At 46.7% G+C, this 24,081-nt stretch overlaps 2 protein-coding genes across 2 annotated transcripts; both read left to right on the top strand.

Moving 5' to 3' along the window:
- The first annotated feature begins 6,667 nt into the window (after positions 1-6,667).
- PORCN (porcupine O-acyltransferase) lies at positions 6,668-16,595 on the top strand. Its single transcript, XM_037824666.1, is given in 15 exon segments — positions 6,668-6,800; positions 7,483-7,655; positions 7,888-7,997; positions 7,999-8,081; positions 8,549-8,592; positions 8,983-9,143; positions 9,236-9,366; positions 10,782-10,796; positions 10,895-11,020; positions 11,192-11,292; positions 12,406-12,482; positions 12,588-12,651; positions 12,759-12,844; positions 13,832-13,942; positions 16,230-16,595. Coding segments are annotated over 14 exon segments (1,347 nt in total). The 5' UTR covers positions 6,668-6,800; positions 7,483-7,519; the 3' UTR covers positions 16,332-16,595.
- A 1,912-nt stretch (positions 16,596-18,507) lies between these two features.
- On the top strand, positions 18,508-21,648 carry LOC119525870 (EBP cholestenol delta-isomerase). Its single transcript, XM_037824667.1, is given in 4 exon segments — positions 18,508-18,819; positions 20,269-20,305; positions 20,433-20,563; positions 21,180-21,648. Coding segments are annotated over 4 exon segments (693 nt in total). The 5' UTR covers positions 18,508-18,518; the 3' UTR covers positions 21,404-21,648.
- The last annotated feature ends 2,433 nt before the right edge of the window (positions 21,649-24,081 follow it).

The following is a 24,081-nucleotide window of genomic DNA, read 5'->3' as shown; positions in this document are numbered from 1 at the left end:
TATGTTCTCTTAAAGGACTCCAGTGATCTAATTAAGACCCACCTGGAATGGCAGGGTCACACCTCCATGGAAGTGATCTACTCAAAAGGTCTTATCTACAGTTGGGTGGGTCACATCTCCACTGAGACAACCTAATCAAAAGGCTCCACCCTAATCAAAAAGACTAATAAGTGTACCCCCACAAGATTTTTTCATTAAAGAACTTGGTTTTTATAGGGGACATAATAGATTCAAACCAGCACAGCATCCTCTTGTTGATGCCTTAGTTTGGACACTTTTATGGACTTAGAACTGTACATTTGTAACCTAATAAATCCCCTTTATAAAACCCAATCCATTTCTGGTATTTTGCATAATGGCCGCTCTAGCAAAGAGAACAGTTGCATAGTCTCAAAATATCTCTGTACAAGATACTTATTAATTACAAAGAGAAAAATAGTAAATGTACAATGGAGAAGAAGCCTGGAAGACACCACCTAAACCAAATGATCAAAGGTAATGCCACCAATTTGGGGACTAACCGACATCTTGTGCCTCCTTACTCACTGACACATCACTTCTGTGGAATTCCTGCTGAAAATGCAAAACCTGAATCTAATCATGAGGAAACACCAGGTAAACCTGAACTGAGGGACATTGTTCCAAATAACTGGCCTGTGCTCTTAAAAAACATCAAGATCATTAGTTAAGTGCAGACTATGAATTGTTCCAGATTGAAGGAGACTAAAGATATGGGATAACAGAATGTATCTTGTGACCTGGCATTTCCTTTTCCTATCAAAGGACATTATTGGGACAATTGGCAAAAGTCTGAATGCAGTCTTTAAATTAAAAACTAGCACTGTATATTCCTGATTTTGAATATTGTACTGTGGTAATTAAAGAAAATGTCCTTGATCTTAGAAAATTCACTCTGAAGTATTTGGTTAAAGGGGCATCATGTCTGCACCACTCTCAAATAGTTCAGAAAAAAAAATAATGTTCTATCTATCTATCTATCTATTGAATATGTTATTAGGAGGCTTGGCATTTTTTTTGCCAGTCCAGTAAGTGAAAATGGGATCTCATTGGTTTTTTGTCATTGTTGTGTTTTGTTTTGCTTTCAATAACATCTTTACTGAGATGTAATTGACATATCCTAAAGTTTGCCCTTATAAAATTTACAACTCAGTGGACATAGAGTTGAGCAACCATCACCACAATCTAATTTCAAAGCATTTCATCACCCCTAAAAGAAACTCCATATTCATTAGCACATTTCTCCATTTCCCTCTCCCCCTCTCCCTCTCCCCACTCTCCTGGCAACCACTAGTCTACTTTCTGTCTCTATGGATTTTCTTATTCTGGACATTCCATATAAATGAACTTCTACAATATGTATTTTTTGCGTGTCTGGCTTCTTTAACTTAGCATGATTTTTTCAAGGTTCATCCATGTTGAGCATGTATCAGTACGTCTTTCCTTTTTATGGTGAATGACATTCCCATTATATGGATATACAGCATTTTGTTTACCCATTTATTGGTTGATGGACCTTTGTATTGTTTCCACATTTTGGCTGTTGTGAATAATGCTGCTAGGAGCATTTGTGGACAGGTTATTTTAAGCTATCTGTAATTGTAGAAGTTGTTTATTTACATAAAAGTCATGTAAAAAGTACTACATTCCTATATAACCCCCATTGTTGACACTTTGCATTAATGTGCTACCTTTGTAACAATTGATATAAGGATATTAAAATTGTACTATTTACTATAGTCCATAGTTTACATTAGGTGTATTTTCCCATATATTGCCCTATTATTAACACCTTGCATTAGTGTGGCATATTTGTTATAATTTATGAAAGGACACTTTTGCACTTGTACTATTAACTATAGTCCATCATTTACAATAGGGTTCACTGTGTTATACAGTTGTATGTTTTATCTTTTAATTTTTATTTTAGTAACATATATACAACCTGAAATTTTTCCTTTTAACCACTTTCACGTATATAATTCAGTGCTGTTCATCACACTCACAACATTGTGCTACATCTCTGTAAGCATGAGGAGACCATTCAAAACGCTCCAGAATAATTCAAATTTTCAAATATTTATAAGTTTACAATATTATTGAAAATTTAATCTGTAAATTTATTTTAAAATTAAAAATCAATAAATATTTTAAAAAGCCCCAGAAACTATAACCCAGAATGGCCACAAAGGCTCTAAAACGTGACAGACATTTATTGAGTGTCCACTCTCTACTAAGCTCCAGTGATTAAAAATATGAAACAAAATAGAGACTTGTTCTCAACCCCTTTTCCTGCAGTAACTACTAGAAATATTTCTCTTCATTGCAAAATCTGGCATTTAAAATGGAAAGATTCACACTATGCATGACCCTGAGCTTCACAGACCTGATTGTTTCCATCTAGTGTTTTGATGTGTGTGACAAAGAGTATCGAGATACTAGAATGTATAAAGAATGTCTACAGATCAATAAGAAAAGGACAACAATACCATAGAAAAATGGACAACAGACATAACAATTAATCCCAGAAGAGACCTGAAATGGCCAATATGTATAATATAGGAGAAGATAACATGATCTCTTTAGTCATCAGAAAAATGCAAAATTAAAGTGACAATGAGGTACATTTCATACCCACCAGACTGGCAATTATTGAGCAGTCCCACAATCCCAACTATGGATATAGAGAAGGAGGTTCTTGAACAAACTTGGTAGAAGTATACACTGGTACTTGGAAAGCAATTTTGCAATATCTAGTAAAGTTCGTGATGCAGGTATTCTGTTGCTCAACATAGATATTCATAGGAGCACTTTTTATAATAGTCAAAAAGTGGGAAAATCCAAATGCCCATCAATAGTAGAATAGATAATAATTTGTGATATATTCTGCAATAAAGTACCACACAGCAGTGAGAATGAACCAACTATCCATATACCCAACAACATGAATGAACCAAAAGAATACATAGTGTGTGGTGCATATCCAAAATGGATGAAACTGTGTTAAATAATCAAGCATGGAATTCTTTTATTCCACATAATAACATGTATTTTAAAAATTTAATCATTACAGTAGTCTGGCCCAAACAAACAAACACCAACAACAAAAAGAAAAAAGAACCTCATATCTGAATCTAATCAAGCCTATAGATCCAACTGCCAATTTACAGAAAATGCAGAGGACAGAAGAACAAGTGGAAAGGTCCTCTGGCATACAAGCAGCAAAATCCAGACCGTGAGAAACTACAGAACAAATGACCCAATTTCCTTCAACAAATAACTTGTAAGGAAAAGAAAGAGAATGAGATGGAGGGTGAGCCTATAGAGTAAAAGAGATTTATGGATCAAAAAATGGTGCTGGGAAAACTGGATATCTATAAGCAAAAGAATTAAATTGGACCCCTACCTCATACTATATATAAAAATTAACTCAAAATATATTCACAACCTAAATATAAGACTGAAAACCATAAAACTCTTAGAATAAAACAGGGAAAATTGCCAGGACCTTGTATTAGACAATGGATTCCTAGACATAACACCAAAAGCACAAGCAACCAAATTAAAAAAAATTAATTGGACTTCATCAAAATTTAAAATTTTTGTGCCTCAGAAGGTATTATTAAGAAAGTTAAAAGCAGCCTACAGAATGAGAGAAAATATTTGGAAACCATATATCTGATAAGGTTCAATATCCAGACTATATAAAGAACTCCTACAACTCAGAGGGGATAAAAAAGACAAACAACCCAATTGAAAAGTGGACAAAGGACTTGAATAGACATTTCTCCAAAGAAAATACACAAATGACCAATAAGTACATGAAAAGATGCTCAACATCATTAGCCATTAGGGAAAGGCAAATCAAAACCACAATGAGATACCACTTTATACCCACTAGGATGACTTATATTTTAAAAACTGAAATTAACTAATACTGATGAGGATGTGGAGAAATTGGAACTCTCACTTACAGCTGGTGGGAATATAAGATGATATAGCCACTCTGGAAAACAGTTTGGTAGTTCCTCAAAAAGTTAAACACAGAATTACCACATGACCCAGCAATTCCACTCTTAAGTATATACCCCAAAGAATTGAAGGCAGGGACTCAAACAAATATTTGCACATCAGTATTCAAAGTTGCATTACTTATAATAGCCAAAATGTGGAAACAACCTAAGTGTCCACGGACAGATGAATGAATAAACAAAATGTGGTACTTCCGTACAATGGAATGCTATTCAGCCATAAAAAGAAATGTTCTGATACATGCTACAACATGGGTGAACCTTGAAAATATTATGCTGGGTGAGATAAGCCAGACACAAAAAGACAAATATTGTAGGATTCCACTTATAGACAATATCTTGAATAAGCAAATTCACAGAGACAGAAAGGAAATTAGAGGTTACCAGGAGCTAGGGGGAGGAATAATGGGAAATTATTGCTAAATGGGTAAAGAGTTTCTGTTATGGCTGATGAAAACGTTTTCATAGTGGAAGGTGGTGATGGTAGCACAACATTGTAAAAGTAATTAATGCTTTTGGATTATACATATAAAAATGGTTAAAATGGCAAATTTTGTGTTATATATATGTTACCACAGTAAAATAAAAATTCTGAGTTGAATTAAGCTAAGAGGGAGAGAGAGATTTAAGGAAAGGAATTAATCGATTCTAATGGGTGGACTGTATATGGACCCTGATTAGAACAACAAAACACTCTTTAAAATTTTTTGAGAATGGAACATGCCTCAATGTTTGATGTTATCAAGGAATTAAGTTGGTATTTTAGGTGTGATAATGGTATTATTTGTGTTTTTGAAAGCACCCTTATCTCTTAAAAATGCACACTGGAATAGGTATGGATTAAATGAAAAATAGGTAATAATTCCTACAAATCAATATTCACTCAGTCAATACATATTTATTGATGACTTACTATGTGCCAGACATTGTGCTAGGTGCTTGGGATACATCAGGAAACACACATCTCAAAAAACAAAAGACAAAAGTAAGTGTCTAATGAAGGGAATTTGAGTATGAGCTGAATGATGGTGTGAAACTGAGGAATTACTGTTAAGTTGTGTTAGGTGTGATAGTGGCACTCAAGTTACATAAAAAAAAAGAAAACAGTCCGTATTTCTTGGAGATGCATTTTGAGTAGGGGAGATGTCTTGGATTTGCTTCAAAGTAGTTAAGCAAGGGAAACAAAAGAAAAAGTAAAAAAGAAGGGTAGATGAAGTCAATGTGGTAAAATCCTGAGAATGATTGAATCTGGGTGATGGGTATGTGGGTGAGGGGCCATTGTTGACTCGACTTGAGTGTGTTTGAAATTTGAGGAAAAAAAACTGAAATGAAGTCTAATTCATTGAACTTATGGCCTGTATTCTGCTGTTAAAGAAAGGAACTGGTATTTGTGCATCTAGCCTATGCATTGTATCTAATATATAATCTATCTGTATCATTATTTATTCCTACTGTGTTAAATATTTTTTCATTTGTAATACATAAGTATTAACTTGTGAGCTAAAACTCCATTTAATTTCATGTTAATATTTTTTAAGAGGAGACTTATACATCTCTTCTCGATTGCCATTGGTGTTTCCAAGCAAAGAACTGCTACTCCTATTTTTGTTTAACAGGTAGGGACACTGAAGCCCGGTAGACATGACTCGCCCGGTTCCATGCAAACAGGTATTAATCTGATTATAACCTGCTTTTCTTAGCGCCTCAGGTCAAGCTGGGGTTCCTCCTCCCTTTTTACCATCAGAGCTAAGCAAGCAGTAAGCGCCAAACAAATGCTCCTTTGGAAAAAGAGGCCCTTCATCAGCCTAGGGGCAGAGTGAAGTGCCCAGACTCTGTAGGGTTAGGCAGACAGCAGGTGCTGCATAAATCCTTAGTGGTGCAGAAAAAGCCCAATAAAGATCTTCCTTTCCGAAAGTGTATAAATGCTCCTGGTCGGCGGCGCCGCGTAATAGCCTTCTTCGGGTTTCACAAAGAGCATTCACTAGGTTGCTGGGGTCACCTTCAACGCCCGGTCGAGTCTGCTGGGGAATTAAGCCGGCAAATCAGTTCTCAGCGACAAGCTCACAGGTAGTCTCCCTAGAGAAAACGCGGGCGTCTAATTCGTGCGCTTTGGGTGACACAGTCCTTATTTATGTATCTGGTGGGTCCCTGGGCACCAGCCTCAGAGGAAGAAGCTTGGTGGAGCTGGGGTTGGATAGGGTTGGACATTCCTTTTAGTTCCCTCAAAGATGAAGGAAGGAGAGACCGCAGTTTATTTTCCCCTCTGTGAAATGGGGACACAGCGATGAGAGAGCGCGCGCCTGTGAATAACGAGAGTCGGGTGGAGGGGAATTTCCTTCTTCCTCCCTCCCCCATCTTTCCCATCGCAGCTTCCAAGGACCAGAATCTGGCGATTCCAAAAGTTGTTCTTGGTGGGCCACGGAATCCCCAGCCCTGATCCAGTTCAGGAGCCAGAAAGGTGCATGCACCAAGGCTCTGCGCGCCTACGTCCCGCGGCTTCCTGCTTCTCTCAACACTCCCGTTCCTTCTCCCCTCTATCCTCTCACACCACTCCTCCCCGTCCCCGCCCCGCGCCTGCCCTCTCATTGGCCGAGCCAGCCGGGTTTTAAAGGGTCCGCTCTCCGCGCCGCCCTGGGAGCTGCAGCTGGTCCCGGCCTTGCGGCCTGCGGGGTAGGCTGCCCGGAGGAGGCGGCGACAGTGGCGGCGACGGTGCGTCCACGACCCCTAGGAACGCGAATTCCTTCCTGCCAGGTAGGTTGCCAAAAATGTTTGTGCGGCAACTCCGCTTGCATCCCTGATCTGGCCTCCTCGCGGGGGTCTGCAGCGCGGGTCTTGGGGCCCCCTCCCCATCACCTTTGCAACTCCTCGTTCCACTCTGTCCTCCCCCTCACCTCCACTTCCCTGCAGCCCTGGACCGGGGCCGGGCTTTGTTGGCAGTCGCCAGAGGACGGATGGGTGCGAGATGGGGCGTACAGGGATACAGGACAGCCCCCAAACCCCTGCCAATCCATACAAGGAGAGATGCACACGGCCCCCACAAGAGCCACAGGATCCCCCTCCCTGCCCGCCATACAGAGTGACCCAAGCTGGTTCTATTCCTTGGCAATCAGGAAGCCCCCGCCCCCTATTTAATATACAGGCCTAGAATTACACCTCTCGGTCACCATTGGATCCTGCTGTTCACAGCATACAAGAGACCCAGGTCCTTCATTCACTGCAAGTCAGTCTGTGTGTGTGCATGCCCACAACACCCCTGCCACACACAGATGGCCATTCAGTCTGATGTCTCTGATGCTCACACCCTCCTCCGGCCCCTGGCCCACCTTGTACCCTGAGTCTGGCAGCATGACTGAAATCTGAGTACTCAAATCAGACCTTGAGCATGGTCCTCCATGGACGTCCCAGCTCCCTCTGTGTACCCCCCTTTTGACAGGTCTCTCCATCCGTCCATCCATCTGTGGGGGTCTGCGATGGCCACCTTCAGCCGCCAGGAGTTTTTCCAGCAGCTGCTTCAGGGCTGTCTCCTGCCTACTGCCCAGCAGGGTATTGACCAGATCTGGCTGCTCCATGCCATCTGCCTTGCCTGTTGCCTCCTCTGGTGGCTTGGTAAGTCCCCACCGCAGCCACGTGCCACCACACCAGCCTGGATCACACCTGCCACGTTCATCTCTGCCAAGCCTTACGCTGCCACATCCTGCCATGCCAAGCCAGGCCCCGCTGTGACCAGCCTTGTCACACCCCACCGGGCCAAGCCCAGGCTGTGCCCTCTGCCCAGGTGGACTTCCCCCTCTCTACCAGCCCACCAACCTCCCCTTTTCTGGTTTTCTCTCACCCCAAGGGTTGCCATCCTACTTGAAACATGCAAGCACCGTGGCAGGCAGGTTCTTCAGCCTCTACCACTTCTTCAAGCTGCACAAGGTTTGGGTCGTGCTGCTCAGCCTCCTATGCTAACCTCGTGCTGTTCCTCTGCCGACATTCCTGTTATCGAGGCGTCTTCCTCTCCATCACCATCCTCATCTACCTACTCATGGGGTATGGGTGTGCATCCTCGTCCTCACGCTGTTAACAGACAGGTGAGTGGGGGGCCCAGGTCCCTCCCCATGAGGTTGTCCAGTGCAGGGAGGTTGTGGGATTCCCTGGAGAGGGGAGTCTGGGAGAATCATTCTCTTATCAGAGGGCACAGAACAGGGAGGGTATTGGATGACCCTGGAGAAGGGAATCTGGAAACACTGTTGTCACATGAGGTTACACAGAATAGGGAGAGTGTGAGATTCTCTGGAGGAGGAAACATGAGAGGCTTGCTCTTTTCCAAGGCTGTACAGGACTGGGAGGGCATGGGCTCCCCTGAAGGAGGAAGCCCAGGAAATGTATTCCTTCCTGAGGTTTGCAGGACAGGGGAAGGCATAACCCCTTCTCTGCACCTGGGGTCTCCACCCTCTGAGGTCTCTGAGGCCATGGGGATCCTAGGGCCAAGATTGCCACCTCCCCCCCCACCTTAGTGAGATGCACATGGTGGACACTGTGACATGGCATAAGATGTGAGGTAGGAAGCCCTGCCCCTCTCACCTGCCCCAGCCCTTCTGCCCCAACCCACACCTCTTGACTCCCCCCACCTTGTTTCTTTCCCCCACTTTCCTCCTGAGTCTGCCCACCCCACTGGACATGCAAGCTTCAGATTCCTCTTGTGTCCATGTCTCTCTCCACCATGTTTGTTGGCCACCGCCACCCCCTAAGTCTGTCTGTCCCGTGTCATATACATGCCTGACTCTTGAGTCAGGGTGTCTACCTGTCCTGAGCCCACTTACCCACTTGTCCATCCTTATACTCCCCTTTTCCTACCACCTCTCACCTGGTGTCCCCAATCTACAACCTCCCCCCCACCTATGCTGACCTGCTCTCTGTCCTTCGCCTTGACCTTGGATACCACACATAGGGGCCCAGATGATTGTGGCCATGAAGGCAGTGTCTCTGGGCTTCGACTTCGACTGGGGTGAAGTGGGTGCAGTGCCCTCCCCCGTGGAGTTCATGGGCTACCTCTACTTTGTGGGTGCCATCGTCTTTGGGCCCTGGATATCCTTCCAAGGCCACCCGCTGGTGAGGTCCTGGGTGGACAGGTGGGCAGGGATTATGGGGGCCGCCATGGGGCAGTGCTCATGGAGCCTTGAACCCACCCTCACCCCCAACAGAGCCGCCGATGGCTGCAGAAGGTGGCATGGAGCCTGGTGCTGGCCCTGCTATGCCTTGTGCTGTCCGCCTGTGTGGGCCCCTACCTCTTCCCGTACTTCATCCCCCTCGATGGTGACCTCCTCCTTTGCAAGTGAGCACAGCCTTCAAGGCCTCTGCTCTGCAGTGAGGGGGTTGGGTAAGGACCTGGGGTCTCCCCACCACTGAGCCTGTCTCTTAATTCTTCTGTTTGTCTTCTGTTACAACAGCAAGAAATGCAAAGCCAGGTAAAAGAGGGCAGGTACTGAGGGCAAGTGGGGCTGACTGGGGAATGGGGGGGGGGGGTGGGGCCACAATCAGGGACTGATTGGTTCTGGAAATCTGCATCTGTCTGACTGTCTACCCCGTGACTAGACAGAGAGTGGGTGTCTGTCTGTGGCTGGCTGTTTGACCGAGATTGGCTCAGTGTGTGACTCCATGTACAACTGGTGCTCTGATACGAACTGTTTCTGGCTGTCCATCTGTTCAGCTGCTTTCACCATTAGAAACAAGTTATGTAACTGGTGGGGAGTGATGGGTCTGTGTTGGTTGGTGATGCTAACCTGTCTGTCTAGGGGTACATATGGGTTGTTTGCCTACTGGCAGCTGCCTCCCCAAACGTGGAACTGTGAGTCCTAGCCATCTGGCCGTGCCATCATTGATAACAGGCTGGATAACCATCACTGGATAATACTGTGTTGCTGATTCTGACCTGTCTGTATCTGACCATGGCGTATTGTCTGGCTTGTTGGTGTTGTCTAGCTGAGGGGTCATAACCAATGACATGTGGGATCGACTGTCTGCCCCTGGTTTGGCTATAGGATTTGATCTGGCTGTTTGATTGTGACACCACTTCCTCACAAACCTACCACCCCACCACCACCCTGATGGCCACTGATTATGTCTGATGCTGAATGAGGCTCCAAACAGTTGAGGGACTTGCCCAGTGTCACACAGCTAAGCAGCCAGGCCATAAACCTAGGCCTAATTCCAAGACATGTGCTTTTTCCCCTGCAGGGTGCTGCGTGTTTTTGACAGCATCTGATTGTGCCACTGATAGGGTGACTGTGCTTGACTGTAGGATTGTATGTGTGTGCCAGGTGTGTGTGTGGGGGGATGGGTTGTTCAGTGGTTTCTTGTGGCCAACTAAAGGGCTTTTTTGTCTGCCTTGTGGTCACTGAATCGGGTTACAGAACTGCAAGGCTGGGAGTCTGATCATGCTTGTGTCTGGCCTCAAAGTCATGGCAGGGTATGGGGCTGTGAGGTCAGGCCCCTGATGATGGCTGCGTCTGGATGTCTGGCCATGTCAGGTGGCAGGACCATGTCATGCTATAGGACAGCTCACTCAGCTGTTTGATCCACAGGAGACTGTCCGATGGTGTGTGTCTGTATGTTGCCCATCCCAGTCCACCTCTTTTGCCACTGTGTTTCTGTCTGTCTTGTCTATAAACACCTCAGGCCAGCTCCCAGGGCCTCTCCGACTCCCTCCTGTTTCTTCTCTGCTGCCCTCTCGACTCCTGGGGTCCCTAGGGGCACCACGGTAAGGTGAGTCCACAGAGTGGGGCTGGGAACACTGACAGATGGTGGGGTACCATGCCAGGGCCTGGGTGTCACACTTCTCTCTCCTTCTCCTTCCTTCCCAGGTGGCTGCGAGCCTATGAAAGTGCTGTCTCCTTCCACTTCAGCAACTATTTTGTGGGCTTTCTATCCGAGGCCACGGCCACGTTGGCAGGGGCCGGCTTCACCGAGGAGAAGGATCACCTGGAATGGTGGGGAGGGCTGGGGGGCTCCCCTGTCCCATAGGGTGCTGCTTAGAGGAGCTGCAGGGAGGAGGGAGGGTACTCCCAGGGTGGGGGTGGGGGAGGGAAAGGCCAAGACAAAAATGTGAAAGTTAGATGGTTGAGATCCCTAGCAGATTGGGATATTTTTTCTGCCCCCAGGGACCTGACAGTGTCCAAGCCACTGAACTTGGAGCTGCCCCGGTCAATGGTGGAAGTCGTTACAAGCTGGAACCTGCCTATGACTTGCTGGCTAAATAACTGTGAGTCACCAAGTCGCTGCTCTGGGGTTTGTCATACGACACATATTCTCTGAGCACCTACTGTGCACTAGGCCCTGCAGATACAGCAGGGGAACAAAGACCAAAACTCCCTGCCCTCATAGAGCTGGCATTTTAGCGGGGTGGGGGGAACAGATAGTAAATAAGGGAAAAAAATACACATGAGTTCAGGTGGTGATAAGTGCTAGGTGAAAAAAATAAAGCAGGTAAGGGTGATTTCGGAGTTTCGCTTGGGGGAGGGGGGCAGAAGGTGGGGGGCAGGTTGCAGTTTGAAATAAATTAGCCAGCGGCAGTCTCCCTGAGGAAGTGGTGTTGGAGCAAAGACTCCAGGAAGGTGAGGGAAGGGGCAAGGTGGATTTGTAGGGGAAGAGTGCAGCAGATGGGAAGAACAGCCCTGCAAAGGCCCTGAGGTGGGAGCTTACTTGGTGGGTTTGAGGAGCAGTGAGGTGGCCAGTGGGGCTGGAGCAGAGTGAGGGGGACAGTGGTAGGAGGGGAGGTCAAAGAAGGGACGGTGGCCAGATCCTGTAGGGGCCTCCCTTGTGGGCCATGACGAAGACTTGAGCTTTTTCTCTGAGTGAGCTGGGAGCCATGGTAGGGCTCCAAAGCGGAGGAGGGCCACGCCTGACTTGGGTTGTAACAGGATCCGTCTGGCTGCTGTGAGGACAGACTGGGGAAGGGGCAAGGGCAGAAGCAGCCAGGAAGCCACTGCAGATAGTTGTGGCAATGGGCAGTGGGCATGGTGAGGAGAACTCAGATTTGGGATAAAATTTTGAAGGTGAAACTGACAAGAGTTGCTGTGTTTGTGGGGGGAGGGGGGTGGGGAACAGGTAGATCAAGGGTGATTCTGAGGTTTTAGCCCTGAGGAAGTGGAAGGGTGGAGTTGACATTGACTGAACTAGGGGAGGAGTGGCTTGGAAGGGAAGGTCGCGAGTTCTGTTTTGGGGGGCATGTGAAGTTTGAGGCCATCATAAGGACTTAAACTTGGGGGCTCCAACCAGGTTGTAGGTCTCACTCATCCTGCCCTACAGCCATCCAGGAAGGAGCAGGGGTGGATGGGGATCTCAGGAGTCTTTGATCCACGTCTCCTCCCTCCAGACATTTTCAAGAATGCACTCCGCCTGGGGACCTTCTCAGCCGTGCTGGTCATCTATGCAGCCAGCGCCCTCCTGCACGTGAGCAGGGTGGAATGGGATCTGGGTGGCAGCTGGGTGAGGGGTGGCAGGGCTTCCTCCTCACTCATCTCATTGCACCCCCACTCCCACCCTGGGTGCCCCCAGGGCTTCAGCTTCCACCTGGCTGCGGTGCTGCTGTCCCTGGCCTTTATCACTTATGTGGAGCACGGTGAGTGCCAGGCTCAGCCGATAGACAGGGTGGAAGGCTGGCAAGGGGCTGGAACCGCCATCCCCTGAGGCTGACCTGCCCACCTCGCATCCCCCAACCCACCCCAGTCCTCAGGAAGCGCCTGGCTCAAATCCTCAGTGCCTGTGTCTTGTCGAAACGGTGCCCACCAGACTGTTCACACCAGCATCACTCAGTGAGGGTTCAGCCTGGGTGGCCTCGTGCCCAGCACTCCCCCTCAAAGAAAGTGATACTTCTGTCCCCATCTTATTTCTGTCCCCAAGGGCCTGGCTTCCTCTTCTGGTCCCTGAGCCATCGTCATAACCTCACCTTTATGCATTGGCATCCATTTCAATAACAAATATTTATTTAGTGCCTGTGTATACACGCCTGAGATTTGTTTCCCCAGTGAACACTTATTGTGTACCTGCTGGTACCAGGCACTGTTGTTTTAGATGCTAGAGATGCAGGGCTGGACAAAACAGGGTCAAAATCCCAACCCTGGCGGGGATAAAGTTTTAAAGGGGAGATGGTAAATAATAAGTCAGTGAAGTAGGATAGTCAGCTAGATTGCAATAAATGCTAAGGAGAAGAGAAAGAAGAGAAAGGGGATGGGACATAACAGGGTCTAGGTAGTTTCCGTGTCAAATAGGGAGATCAAGGAAGACCTCCTGCGTGAGGTGACTTTGGCATTCTTTAACCTACCAGGTGAGGGAGGGAACCATTCCAGGCAAAGGGAGCTACCAGGGAAAAGGCCCTGAGATGGGAGTAGGCCTGGAATCTGGAGGAACAGCAAGGGAGGCCTGTGTATCATGAGCAGAGGGAGCAAGGGGCACAGTGGAGGGAGGCATGGGCAGAGACATAGCTGGTGGCCCACTCCGTTCAGGCCCCTGTAGGCCATAGCCGGCATTCATTTTGGTTTTGTTTTCATTTTGTCTGCAATAAGAAGCAAAGACAATTGTATCTGTCCCCGACTCCCTACAATCTGTGTTCACCACCATAAAGCCCTGACTCAACAACCCACCATTTTTCCTGGGTAGTCTCATCTCCCCCAGCCTGGACACCCTCAATTCATAGACCCACTGAACCTTGTGTGTCTCCCTGGACTCCCCTGCTCAGGTTGGGAGGTGGATGGTGACAGAGAGTAGGTCGGCTGCCAAGCCTATCCATCTGTCCTCTACAGGGCCTGGGGGTGTGAGCCTTAAACCTGCTCTTTGGGGCCCTGGCCATCTTCTACCTGGCCTACCTGGGCTCCCTCTTCGATGTTGATGTGGATGACACCACAGAGGAGCAGGTGAGGTGGGGCCCTGGGGACAGAAGGGTTAGACCAGGATGGTGCTACCAGGTCATGGTAACCGGGAGGACAAAGGTGAGGCAGCCGAGTCGTGAGGTCCTCTCACGCTGCGTCCCTTTACCTTGTGCAGCCAGTGCTCGTCAAGTTTGTTCGCACTGTTGGGCCTTTAATTTGGCCGAAGCATGCCAAATCAGCGTTTTACTTATTTTAAATCAAAAGATGTGTTTTATGGAGCTGGAGGACAAAACCCAGGTGTGACCTTTTTTTTAAATTAATTTTTATTTCATGTCTTTTCTGCCGAGGTAGAATTAGCAAGATCTGGGTTTTTGTTCTTATTTACTTTTTAAAAAAGCTATTTTATTTTTACTCAGGTTGAGGGTGCCAACTCTGGGTTTTTCTACTTTAACCATTTATATTGAAGTGTATATATCATTTTAATTCATGCTGAGTATGCAAATTCTAGGTGTTCCTTCTTTATAAAATTAAAAACAATTCTGAAAATAACTTTTATTCATTTGGCTCTTGCAAAATCCAGGTTTTACTTCTTTTTAGAACAACTTTGACCCTTTTCTTGAAAATCAAACTTTATCGCATTGTTTTTGTCATTAAAAACAAGTTTTAAAATTTTTATTCAGGTTGAGTGTGCAAAATCTGGGTTTTGCTTCTTCTTTAATGAAAGTTTTAAATAACTTTTTATAAAACTATCTTTAAATAGTTAGTGCATAGCACCTGGTTCAAATATCAAACACTTTTCAAGATATTCTGGGAAATGTCTTGCTCCCACCCCATGCCCTCTCTTTCCAGTACTGTGCTCTGCCCCTCTTACAGGTAACCACCTTTATCCATTGTATTAAAATATCCTTCCAAACTTTAAACATGACAAGCAAGCAAATAAAAATATATATTTTTTAATTACCTCCCCTGTTTTTTTTTTTCTGAAACAGAATTCAGACTTATTTTTTTATTTTTTATTTTTTGGAAGATAGGATGAGTCAAACACTGGTGATTGGGACTCTGAGGCTGCACTTTCTCCTCAAGACTGTTGGTCTGGACTGGTGTGTGTTGTGTTTCGCATGGGGTGGGGTGATTTGGTATCTTCCTGGCTCCCCATCAGGGCCTCAGGCCAGACTTCCCAGAGCAGATGCCTGGGATCATTTGAGAAATCATTGGTTGCACCAGCATGCTACATAACTCTCCACTATCCAGCTCTGGCCCTTGTGCCATCTCTGCTGCTGGGTGCAAGCCAGGCCTGGGATGAGTACGGAAGAGCAGCCATGACAGAGAGTCAAGCCACATCACTGTGGTCCTCTCTGCATGGCTGTAAAACTTCACCAGTACCTGGTTTTCGGGGTCCTGTGCCAGGATGCAGTGAGTGACGTGGTACAGAAAGGTGAGCCTCCGGGAGGCCTCACAGTCCTTCACCAGCCCCACCACCCTGGGGCGCAGGAGCCCCACATGCCCTCCTTCTGGTTTTTACCCTGAAAGACACTGTTGTGCACATAATAATTCCTGAGACTCTTCCACGTCGGTATGAAGAGAGCATTCTTGTTAATTTTTTTTCCATTGTGAGGATGTGACCCAGTTTATTTGGTTTGTCCCTTACTGGTGGGCATTCAAGTGGTTTCCAGTCCTTTCGTATTACAGGTGACACTGCAGTAAGTAACCTATTATCCACGTGGACTCACCCAGGTGCAGCTAGAACTGCAGGATCTGTTCTGCTCTCCCAGAGGCAATGTATAAATGTGCTTGATGCCCCACCAACACAGGGGAACCTTCAAACTTCCTGGATATTTTTGCCAGATAGGAGGAAGATAGGAAGCCAAGCACCTTCTCATATGTTTAAGAGCTATTTGTTTTTCCTTCACTGGGAATTGCCTACTCACCTCCTGTGCCAATTTTTGTCTTTTTTAAAAAGCTGATATCTAGCAGCTAATCGCTAATAGATTAGGGAGATTACAGGTCAGAGATTACAGGTCTTGTTTTTAAAGTGATTTTTTAAAGGCTCTTTTATGTATTTACTTATTTATTTATTTTTACAAACACTCTCCCTTCTCTCTTCCCCACAGTAACCTCTAATCTGTTTTCTGTCTCTGAAAATTTGCTATAAAGTGATTTTTTAAGAAGAAAACACAAAAGAAAACAAAAAATTTTAAATCTGGTTTACGTTTTATACATATGCAGGCTCTTCTGTGGGGACTCACAGAAATGTCCTTAAGCAAAAGATGGGTTTTCCTGAGACCCTCTTCGTCCTGGCTGAGTGTGAGCATCGCCTCTTTCTCTCCCACAGGGCTATGGCATGGTGTACACTGTCCACAAATGGTCAGAGCTCAGCTGGGCCAGTCACTGGGTCACTTTCGGATGCTGGATCTTCTGCCACCTCATAGGCTGAGGCACATCTGTGGACCCTCACAGTCCCCGCCAGATCCCTCCTCAGAGTGCCAGCTGAGGGCAGGCTCCTCTCCATCCTTGACCCCCAACACTCCCACTCACCACACACACACAGCATTCCATGCCTGATTATCCCCACTCCACCACAAGGCAGGGAGGGAGTGTTCCCTGCTGGGGCCCAGGGGTGGAAGATGCATGGGGAAGCAGAGAGGAGGAGATCAGGGCCTCCCCGCCTTCCTTTTCCCTTTTTATATAGTTTGTTATTGTCAAATAAAACTAGAAAAGCTATGATAGACTCTTTCTTTACTGCTTAGAGGGGACTAGGAGTGAGTGGGAAGGGGATACAGCATGGATAAAAGTTTAGAAGCTGGAAACCAGGAAGAGGGAGCAGGTTGTGATTGGTTCATAGTTAATTTATGATTCATAATTGGTTCATGGTCGGATAATGAGGCCGAGGGTGGCAGTGTCCTGGTCCATACGGACTTCAGTGGCATGGGCACGGATGGGACAGTTAGATGAGGAGGAAGCCCATACCAATTGGCTGGAAATTGAGGGATGCACATTCCACAGGATTGCTCTGACTGAGACATTACGGAAGGGAAGACAGATGAGGGGTTGATGCTTATTGGTCCTTAGTACTGAAGGTTCTGGGTTCTAATTGGTTGGGAGGTCTGGAGTGGGTCTGACTTCTGACTGATTGCTCGGTGTGGGAACCCATTGGCTTAGGGTTATGGAGTTCTGAATTGGCTCTTTAGAGGCGGTAGGGGGAAATTGAGGGTCTCCACGCCAATCGGCCAGCAGGACTGAGGGGCCTGGGTTCTGGCCAGATCTTTGAGGATGACCCGCTGCCATTAGGACTAAAGGAGTTCTGAGCGCTGAAGAGCCTAAGGACTGAGGGGCGGCGACTAGGGGCAGAGAGCAGTGTACGGGACGTGATCTATTGATCTGCCTGTCGTATTAACAGTTTTCTTGACCATTCGGGCATTAGGAGTGGGGGTCGGTGTGGGGATCCGATTAGTTGCTCTGCCTAAAAAACGACAGCGGAGGTGATTGGTCCCCAGTGTGATGCGGGTTTACCAAGAGATGCACGGGGAGGATGATCATCTCAATGATTCCGGGTTTTGACTGATACGCTCTCACTAGCTGTCCTTGTTTGGTCCCTGACTCCTCCCGTCTGCTGACTCTTCTCAGCCAACAGCGAAAATGGTGCCACTCATGGGGGCGGGACAGACAGCTCTCAGAGAGCTGCCATTGGTTGGCAGCAGGACAGGCCGCTTCCCAGCCTCTCCATTGGCCCACTACACCGGTGTAGGGAGGCTTTCCAATCCAAGTTCTGGAGACCTGTGCCTATCTAGGGAGGGTCGGGAACCTGTGGGAAGCGCCGCTGTCACCTTGCTGCTGGGTAAGTGGCCTCCGCTCAGTCCCCCACTCCATCCCCTTGTTTGCAGCCAAGCTCCCCACTAAGCGGTTTTCGTGAAGACAGAAAAACCGCTCTCTCAGTGGGCGGCTGGATTTGAGGGTTCTGGTTCTGATTAGTTTTCTCTGTATTTGCTGTCTATCACTTTTCCTCAGCGCCGCGCGGAAGACTGCTGCCTTCCACCTTCCTCACCCTTTTGGCTGTTGTCGGCATTAGCCATTACTGCAAGGGAGGTTCTGTCTTTGCAGACTCTGGTCCTGAGGGTCGTGGTTCTGATCATTCTCCTGCCGCCTCCCAGTTGCGGTTTCCAGGACTACGGGGAAGGGTATAGCTTTCCATTGAACAGTGCAAGACAGTGATCCCTGTAATAGAACCAAGCCTGGTTCCCGTGCCTCGCCCAGCAGACTGTGAGGGCTGGGACCAGGCGTGGTTCCCTGTGTCTCCCTTCCCTGTGTCTCCCGCCCCCAGATTGTGATCATCTTAGAGCAGGGACCAAGTGTGGTTCCTCTGGCTACCTCATGGCTCCCTGAGAGCTGGAACAAATTGTCAGTCTTTTTGTGGTCTTGTATTCTAGTCATGTTTTAAAAATAGCACATAATTAGGTTATCTTTAATCCATCTATTAACTGGTGAATTTAGTCTATTTGCATTTATTGTGATTAATGAAGTATTTGGATTTGATTTTGCTATCTCCTTCTGTGCTTTCCATTTGCCAGGCTTATCTGTTCCTTTTTTTCTCCTCTCTATTTAACCAGGCACAGCCTACAAAGATATGACCACCAAGGCCAGCCCCTTGCACCCATATTGGCCTCGGCACCTGAAGCTGGACAATTTTGTGCCTAATGACCTCTTTGCCTGGCATTTTGTCACTGGCCTCTTCTCCATCTCAGGGGTCATAGTCGTGATCACATGGCTGTTGTCAGGTCGAGCTGCAGTTGTTCCACTGGGAACTTGGCGTCGACTGTCCCTGTGCTGGTTCACAGTGTGCGGTTTCATTCACCTGGTAACTGAAGGGTGGTTCTCCCTCTACCACAAGGATATCCTTGGAGATCAAGCTTTCTTATCCCAACTCTGTGAGTCCTGAGTTCTTTCATGGGCTGTGGGAGGGCGTTTTCTGGGCCAGGGTTGGCTTGGATATTTACTCACCCACCAACTCTTCTTCCATTCATTTATTTTTAAAATTTATTTAACTTTGTTTTTGTTGTCATTATGCCACAGGGGTCAAAAAACACACCATTTTAAGAGATGCTCTGTGAAAATCTGCCTTCTAGCCACCTAGTTCCCCCAAACGCACAAATCGCCACTACTAATAATCTTAGGATTCCTTTTAGAGTTATGTGCCCATAAATTATACATAGAGGCTTCAGTTTCCTTAGCTGTAAAAGGAGGATAATAATAATATCCAAATATACATAAGGCACTTTGAACAGGGCTTGGCACATAGTAGATGCCATACAACTGTTTACTGCTACTTCTACTACTACTACTATCATTATTATCATTATTGCTTTTATTTCTCCCTTTTTGACACAAATGGTAGCATGCTATATACACTTCTGAACTTTGCTTTTTTTTAACAGTGTATCCTGGAAGTCCCTCCTAGTCGGTTCATAAAGAGCCTTCAAAGTGTAGATGTCTCAGAATTATTTGACTTGTCCACTATTGATGTGCATTTCCCCCAAATCTTTTGCTGTTATAAACAATACTCCTTTTTGGCATTGTGAATAAAGCAGCTGTGACCATTCTTAATAGAAGTTTTGAGTGTGCGCAGGCTTTCATTTCTCTAGGGGAGTTAGGTAGGAGGGGACTGGCTGGGTCCTATGTTACATGCACTTACCTTTATGAGAAATTACCAAAATTTCCAAAATGGTTGTACCCTTTTACATTCCCACCAGCAGTATCTGAGGCTTTAGTTCCTCCACATTCTCACCAACACTTGCTATCATCAGGTGTTTCTTAAATTTTAGTTATTCTGGTGGATGTGAGCAGTATCCCGTTACAGTTTGAATTTGCTTTTCCTTGACTAAAGGAAGTTTGAGGACCTCCCGTATGTTTATTGAACATTTGGAAATCCTCTTGGGAAGAATAGTCTCCTGCCTATCTTATATTAGGTGGTCCATCTTTTTCTTAGTAATTTCTCTGCTCTCCTTTTCATTCATCTATAATTCATAATTCATCTGTTCAACTGTGCACTCACTCATGCACTCCCTTTCTCTCTTGCTCGCTGTCTCTCTTTGGTTCTTTCACTCAGTCCATCAACTACACCTGCCTCTTTTCATTCCACAGATATTTACGGAGTACCAAACAGTCACAGCAACACTTAGTTTTCTTTGCCAGGCTCACACACATTATTATATGTATGTTGACTTGTAGAATCCAAATAGCTACCCCATTCTACAGATGGAGAAACTAAGGCATGGAGAGGTTATGAAGGCTTCCTTCTCACAGGGGCCACCAGCTTTCACAAATGTAAGTTCTTTTTCCTGCCTTTATTCTTCATGTATCTCTCTTGTTTTCTGTAGGGAAAGAGTATGCCAAGGGGGACAGCCAATACATCACGTAAGTGTCTGCCTTTATCATGAGACACCTACATTGCTTTGGGGTGGTGTGAGTCAGGGAGCACTAATGAGGTGCCCTGTGGGCAGTGTGCACTGATGCCAGGTATCCTCTATCCTTTCTCCTACAGGAATAACAGCTTCATGGTATGCATGGAGTCTGTCACAGCTTGGATATGGGGACCACTCAGCCTGTGGATAGTGATTGCCTTTCTCTGTCAGCAACTGCATCACTTTGTCCTACAGCTCATGGTCTCTCTGGGTGAGGAGAGGGCCTACACTGAGCACAGAGGGGTCAGTGGGGGAGCCACAGACACAGGGTCAGCTCTCTGAGTGGGATCTCTTAATCGTGCTCATCCAGGAGCAAGTCAGACTGAATCACAAACCCCCTGAGGTTCTGGGGCAGTCCCTGCCCCACTCTGAGCCTGCACTTTAGAGCAGGGAAGGTTCATTTATCCTCCTCCATCACACCATCTCCTGTGAGGTGGTCCCTGGTGGTGGGAAGCTCCTGGCTCCTCCAGGATCAGGATTCTGAGCTGCCTTCATTTGAGATTCAGTCCTCTTATATTGTTAAATCATTTGCTTTTTCTTGTTTTGGAAATGCAAGTTCTCTTTAGTTCTGGAATCCTGAGCTGTCTTGAATTCTGCTATTTTGAACTGCAGAGTATCCTAGAGATATGAGCTCTCTCAAGTTCAGAAATCTTCAGCTTTCTGACTTCTGGAATTTTCAGCTCTCTGATTTCGGAATTCTTAGTTCTCTGAATTCAGGAATCTTGACCTCTGAGAGCTTGAGTGATAATTTTGGAAAATGCCTTGGAATAGAGAGCATAGAATAGCTCCCACTTCCTCATGGGGTATTCTCCTCCTCTTTCCCACAGGCCAGATCTACAGGGATATACTCTACTTCCTGACAGAGCAATATGACTGATTCCCGCATGGGGAGCTGGGCCACCCACTCTACTTCTGGTTCTACTTTGTCTTCTTGAACGCAATTTGGCTGGTACTGCCTGGGGTGCTTGTGCTTGATTCTGTGAAGCAGCTCACTCATGCCCAGAGTACACTGGATGCCAAGGCCACAAAAGCCAAGAGCAAGCAGAACTAACAACTGGGTTTTGAAGGCTGGCTGATGTGGAACTCACTTCCTGCTAGAAGAGTCACATCCTGCTCCCTTAGACTGATGGATGGGAACAAAAAGAACAGAAAGAACTACAGGCAGAATGGGGGTGTGGTGTGATAACTATGTGGCGCTACTGGCAGAAGCCATTAGGACAAAGGGAGAAGAGGACATAGGAGGTCCATGGTGGCAGCAAATCCTGAAAATCAGGAAATAAAAGATCTTGATACTAACTTTGAGAGATCTTTATTAACCCCAGAAGTGCCCCATGGCTGAGCCAAAGACCCCTCCATCAGTCATTCGACAGACCACATCTCCCAGCCCACATGATCTCATCATCATCACATAGACCTTTCATCCAAGACCCCACAAACCCCATCACTAACCACACAAACCACATCACTCACCCCACAATCAGTCATACCACAAAACTCCCCATCAGTCAGCTTACAGACCCCTGATCACTCACCCCACATACACCCGAACACTCATCCTATAGATATCCCATCACTCATCCTTGAGACCCCCATCACTCACCCCACAGAACCCCTATCAAATACTGCACACCATCCCTATCACTCACCCCACAAATACTCCATTGCTGATACTCAGACCCGCCTCCCTCCCCGTCATTCACCCTACAAACCATCCATCACTCACTCCAGAGATACCTCAACACCCACCCCACAGATCACTCAACTAACAGGCTCCAGGTCACTTACCTCACAGACTCATCATTCACCCAACAGACCCCCCATCCCTCACCCCACACAGCTCAACACTCCCCCCACAGATACCTCATCACTCATTCCACAGACCCCCACATCACTCACTTCAGTCCTCCATCAGTTCCATATACCCCATCACTTGTTCAACAGATATCATAATTCACCCCACATAATCCCAGTCCCTTGCCCCATAGACCCCCATCATTCACCCCACAGATCCCCTATTACCATACAGGCTCCCCAGTCATAGACTTAACAGATCGTCCCATCATTTACCACACAGACTCCCCAACACTCAACCCCATGGACTGTCCCCATCACTCACCCTGCACATTCCCTATCACCCCTCTAATGCCCCAGCATTGGCCCTACAGACCTCTTATCACCCACCCCACTCAGACCTTCTATCACTTATCCCACAGACCTATCACTCACCCCACAAACCCCCATCACTTACTCTGCAGACCCCCCCACCCCTCATCCTGCAGAACCCCCGTCACTCACCCTGATCACTCCCCAATTCACCTTAAAGACCTTCCATCACATACCCCAGAGACTAATCGTTCCCCCACAGACCACCTATCCCTCACTCCACAAAACTATCACTTCACAGTCCTCCATCATTCACCCCATAGACCCCATCACTCACCAGACAAATGCCATAATTGACCTGATTCTTAATTATTCAGCTCACAGAACCCACTGCACACTCCACAGATCCCCCAGTATTCATCTCACAGAACACTCATCATTCACTCCACAGACCCCCTCATCATTCAGCTCACAGATCCCCCATCACTGACCCTACAAATCCCCATCACTCACCCCTCAGACCTCACATAACTCACCCACAGACTCCTCATTCACCCACAGACCACCCATCTCTCAACCCAGAGGAACCCCAACACTCACCCCCACAGCTGCCATCACTCATCTCAATCAATCCCCAATACTCACCTCAAAGACCTTCAGTCACCACAGAGATCTCAATCATTCCCCCATACACAAACTTCCATCACTCCACAGCCCCTCCACCACTCACCCTACAGGCTCCCTCATCACTCAACCACAGACTCCTCATCACTCACACCCTAGTCTCCCTATCATTCACCTTGGCTATTTGATGAACTTTTAGGAGAAGGCAAATAATGAATAAGAAAACTGTGGATACCAGTAGACTGGCGCCAGGTGACCTGTGTTGAGCAGGACTTCAGTTCAAATCCTGGCTCTGTTTGTGCTAAGAGTCTACCTTTTCTTAAATGTCTCACTATTCTAGTTTGCTAATGCTGCCAGAAATGGATTGGCTTTTATAAAGGGGGTTTATTTGGTTACACAGTTACAGTCTTAAGGCCATAAAGTGCCTAAGGTAAGGCATCAATAGAGTAACTTCATTGAAGGATGGCCATTGGCGTCCAGGAAATCTCTGTTAGCTGGGAAGGCACGTGGCTGGCATCCACTTGCTCCTAGGTTGCATTTCCTAATGGCGTTCTCCCAGGACATTCCTCTCTACGCTGCAGCTCCTCTTCAAAATGTCACTCTCAGTTGCTCTTAGGGCGTTTATCTCTCTTAGCTTCTCCAGAGCAAAAATCTGCTTTCAACGGCCATCTTCAAATTGTCTCTCATCTGCAGCTACTCTCTCAGCTCCTGTGCATTCTTCAAAGTGTCCCTCTTGTTTATAGCAAGCTCACTCCTGTCTGAGCTTATGTAGTGCTCCAGTAAACTAATCAAGGCCCAAGCTGAATGGGTGGGGCCATGCCTACATGGAAATTATCCAGTCAGAGTTACCACTCACAGTTGGGGGGCTCACATCTCCATGGAAACAACCCAATCAAAGAATTACAATCTAATCAATACTAATACGTCTGCCCACACAAGATTGCATCAACGATAATGGCATTTTGGGGGACATAATACATCCAAACCAGCACACTCACTATG

This window comes from Choloepus didactylus, assembly GCF_015220235.1.
Source record: "Choloepus didactylus isolate mChoDid1 chromosome Y unlocalized genomic scaffold, mChoDid1.pri SUPER_Y_unloc1, whole genome shotgun sequence".
NCBI classification, from domain to species: domain Eukaryota; kingdom Metazoa; phylum Chordata; class Mammalia; order Pilosa; family Megalonychidae; genus Choloepus; species Choloepus didactylus.
This window is presented reverse-complemented; position numbering and strand designations above follow the sequence as displayed.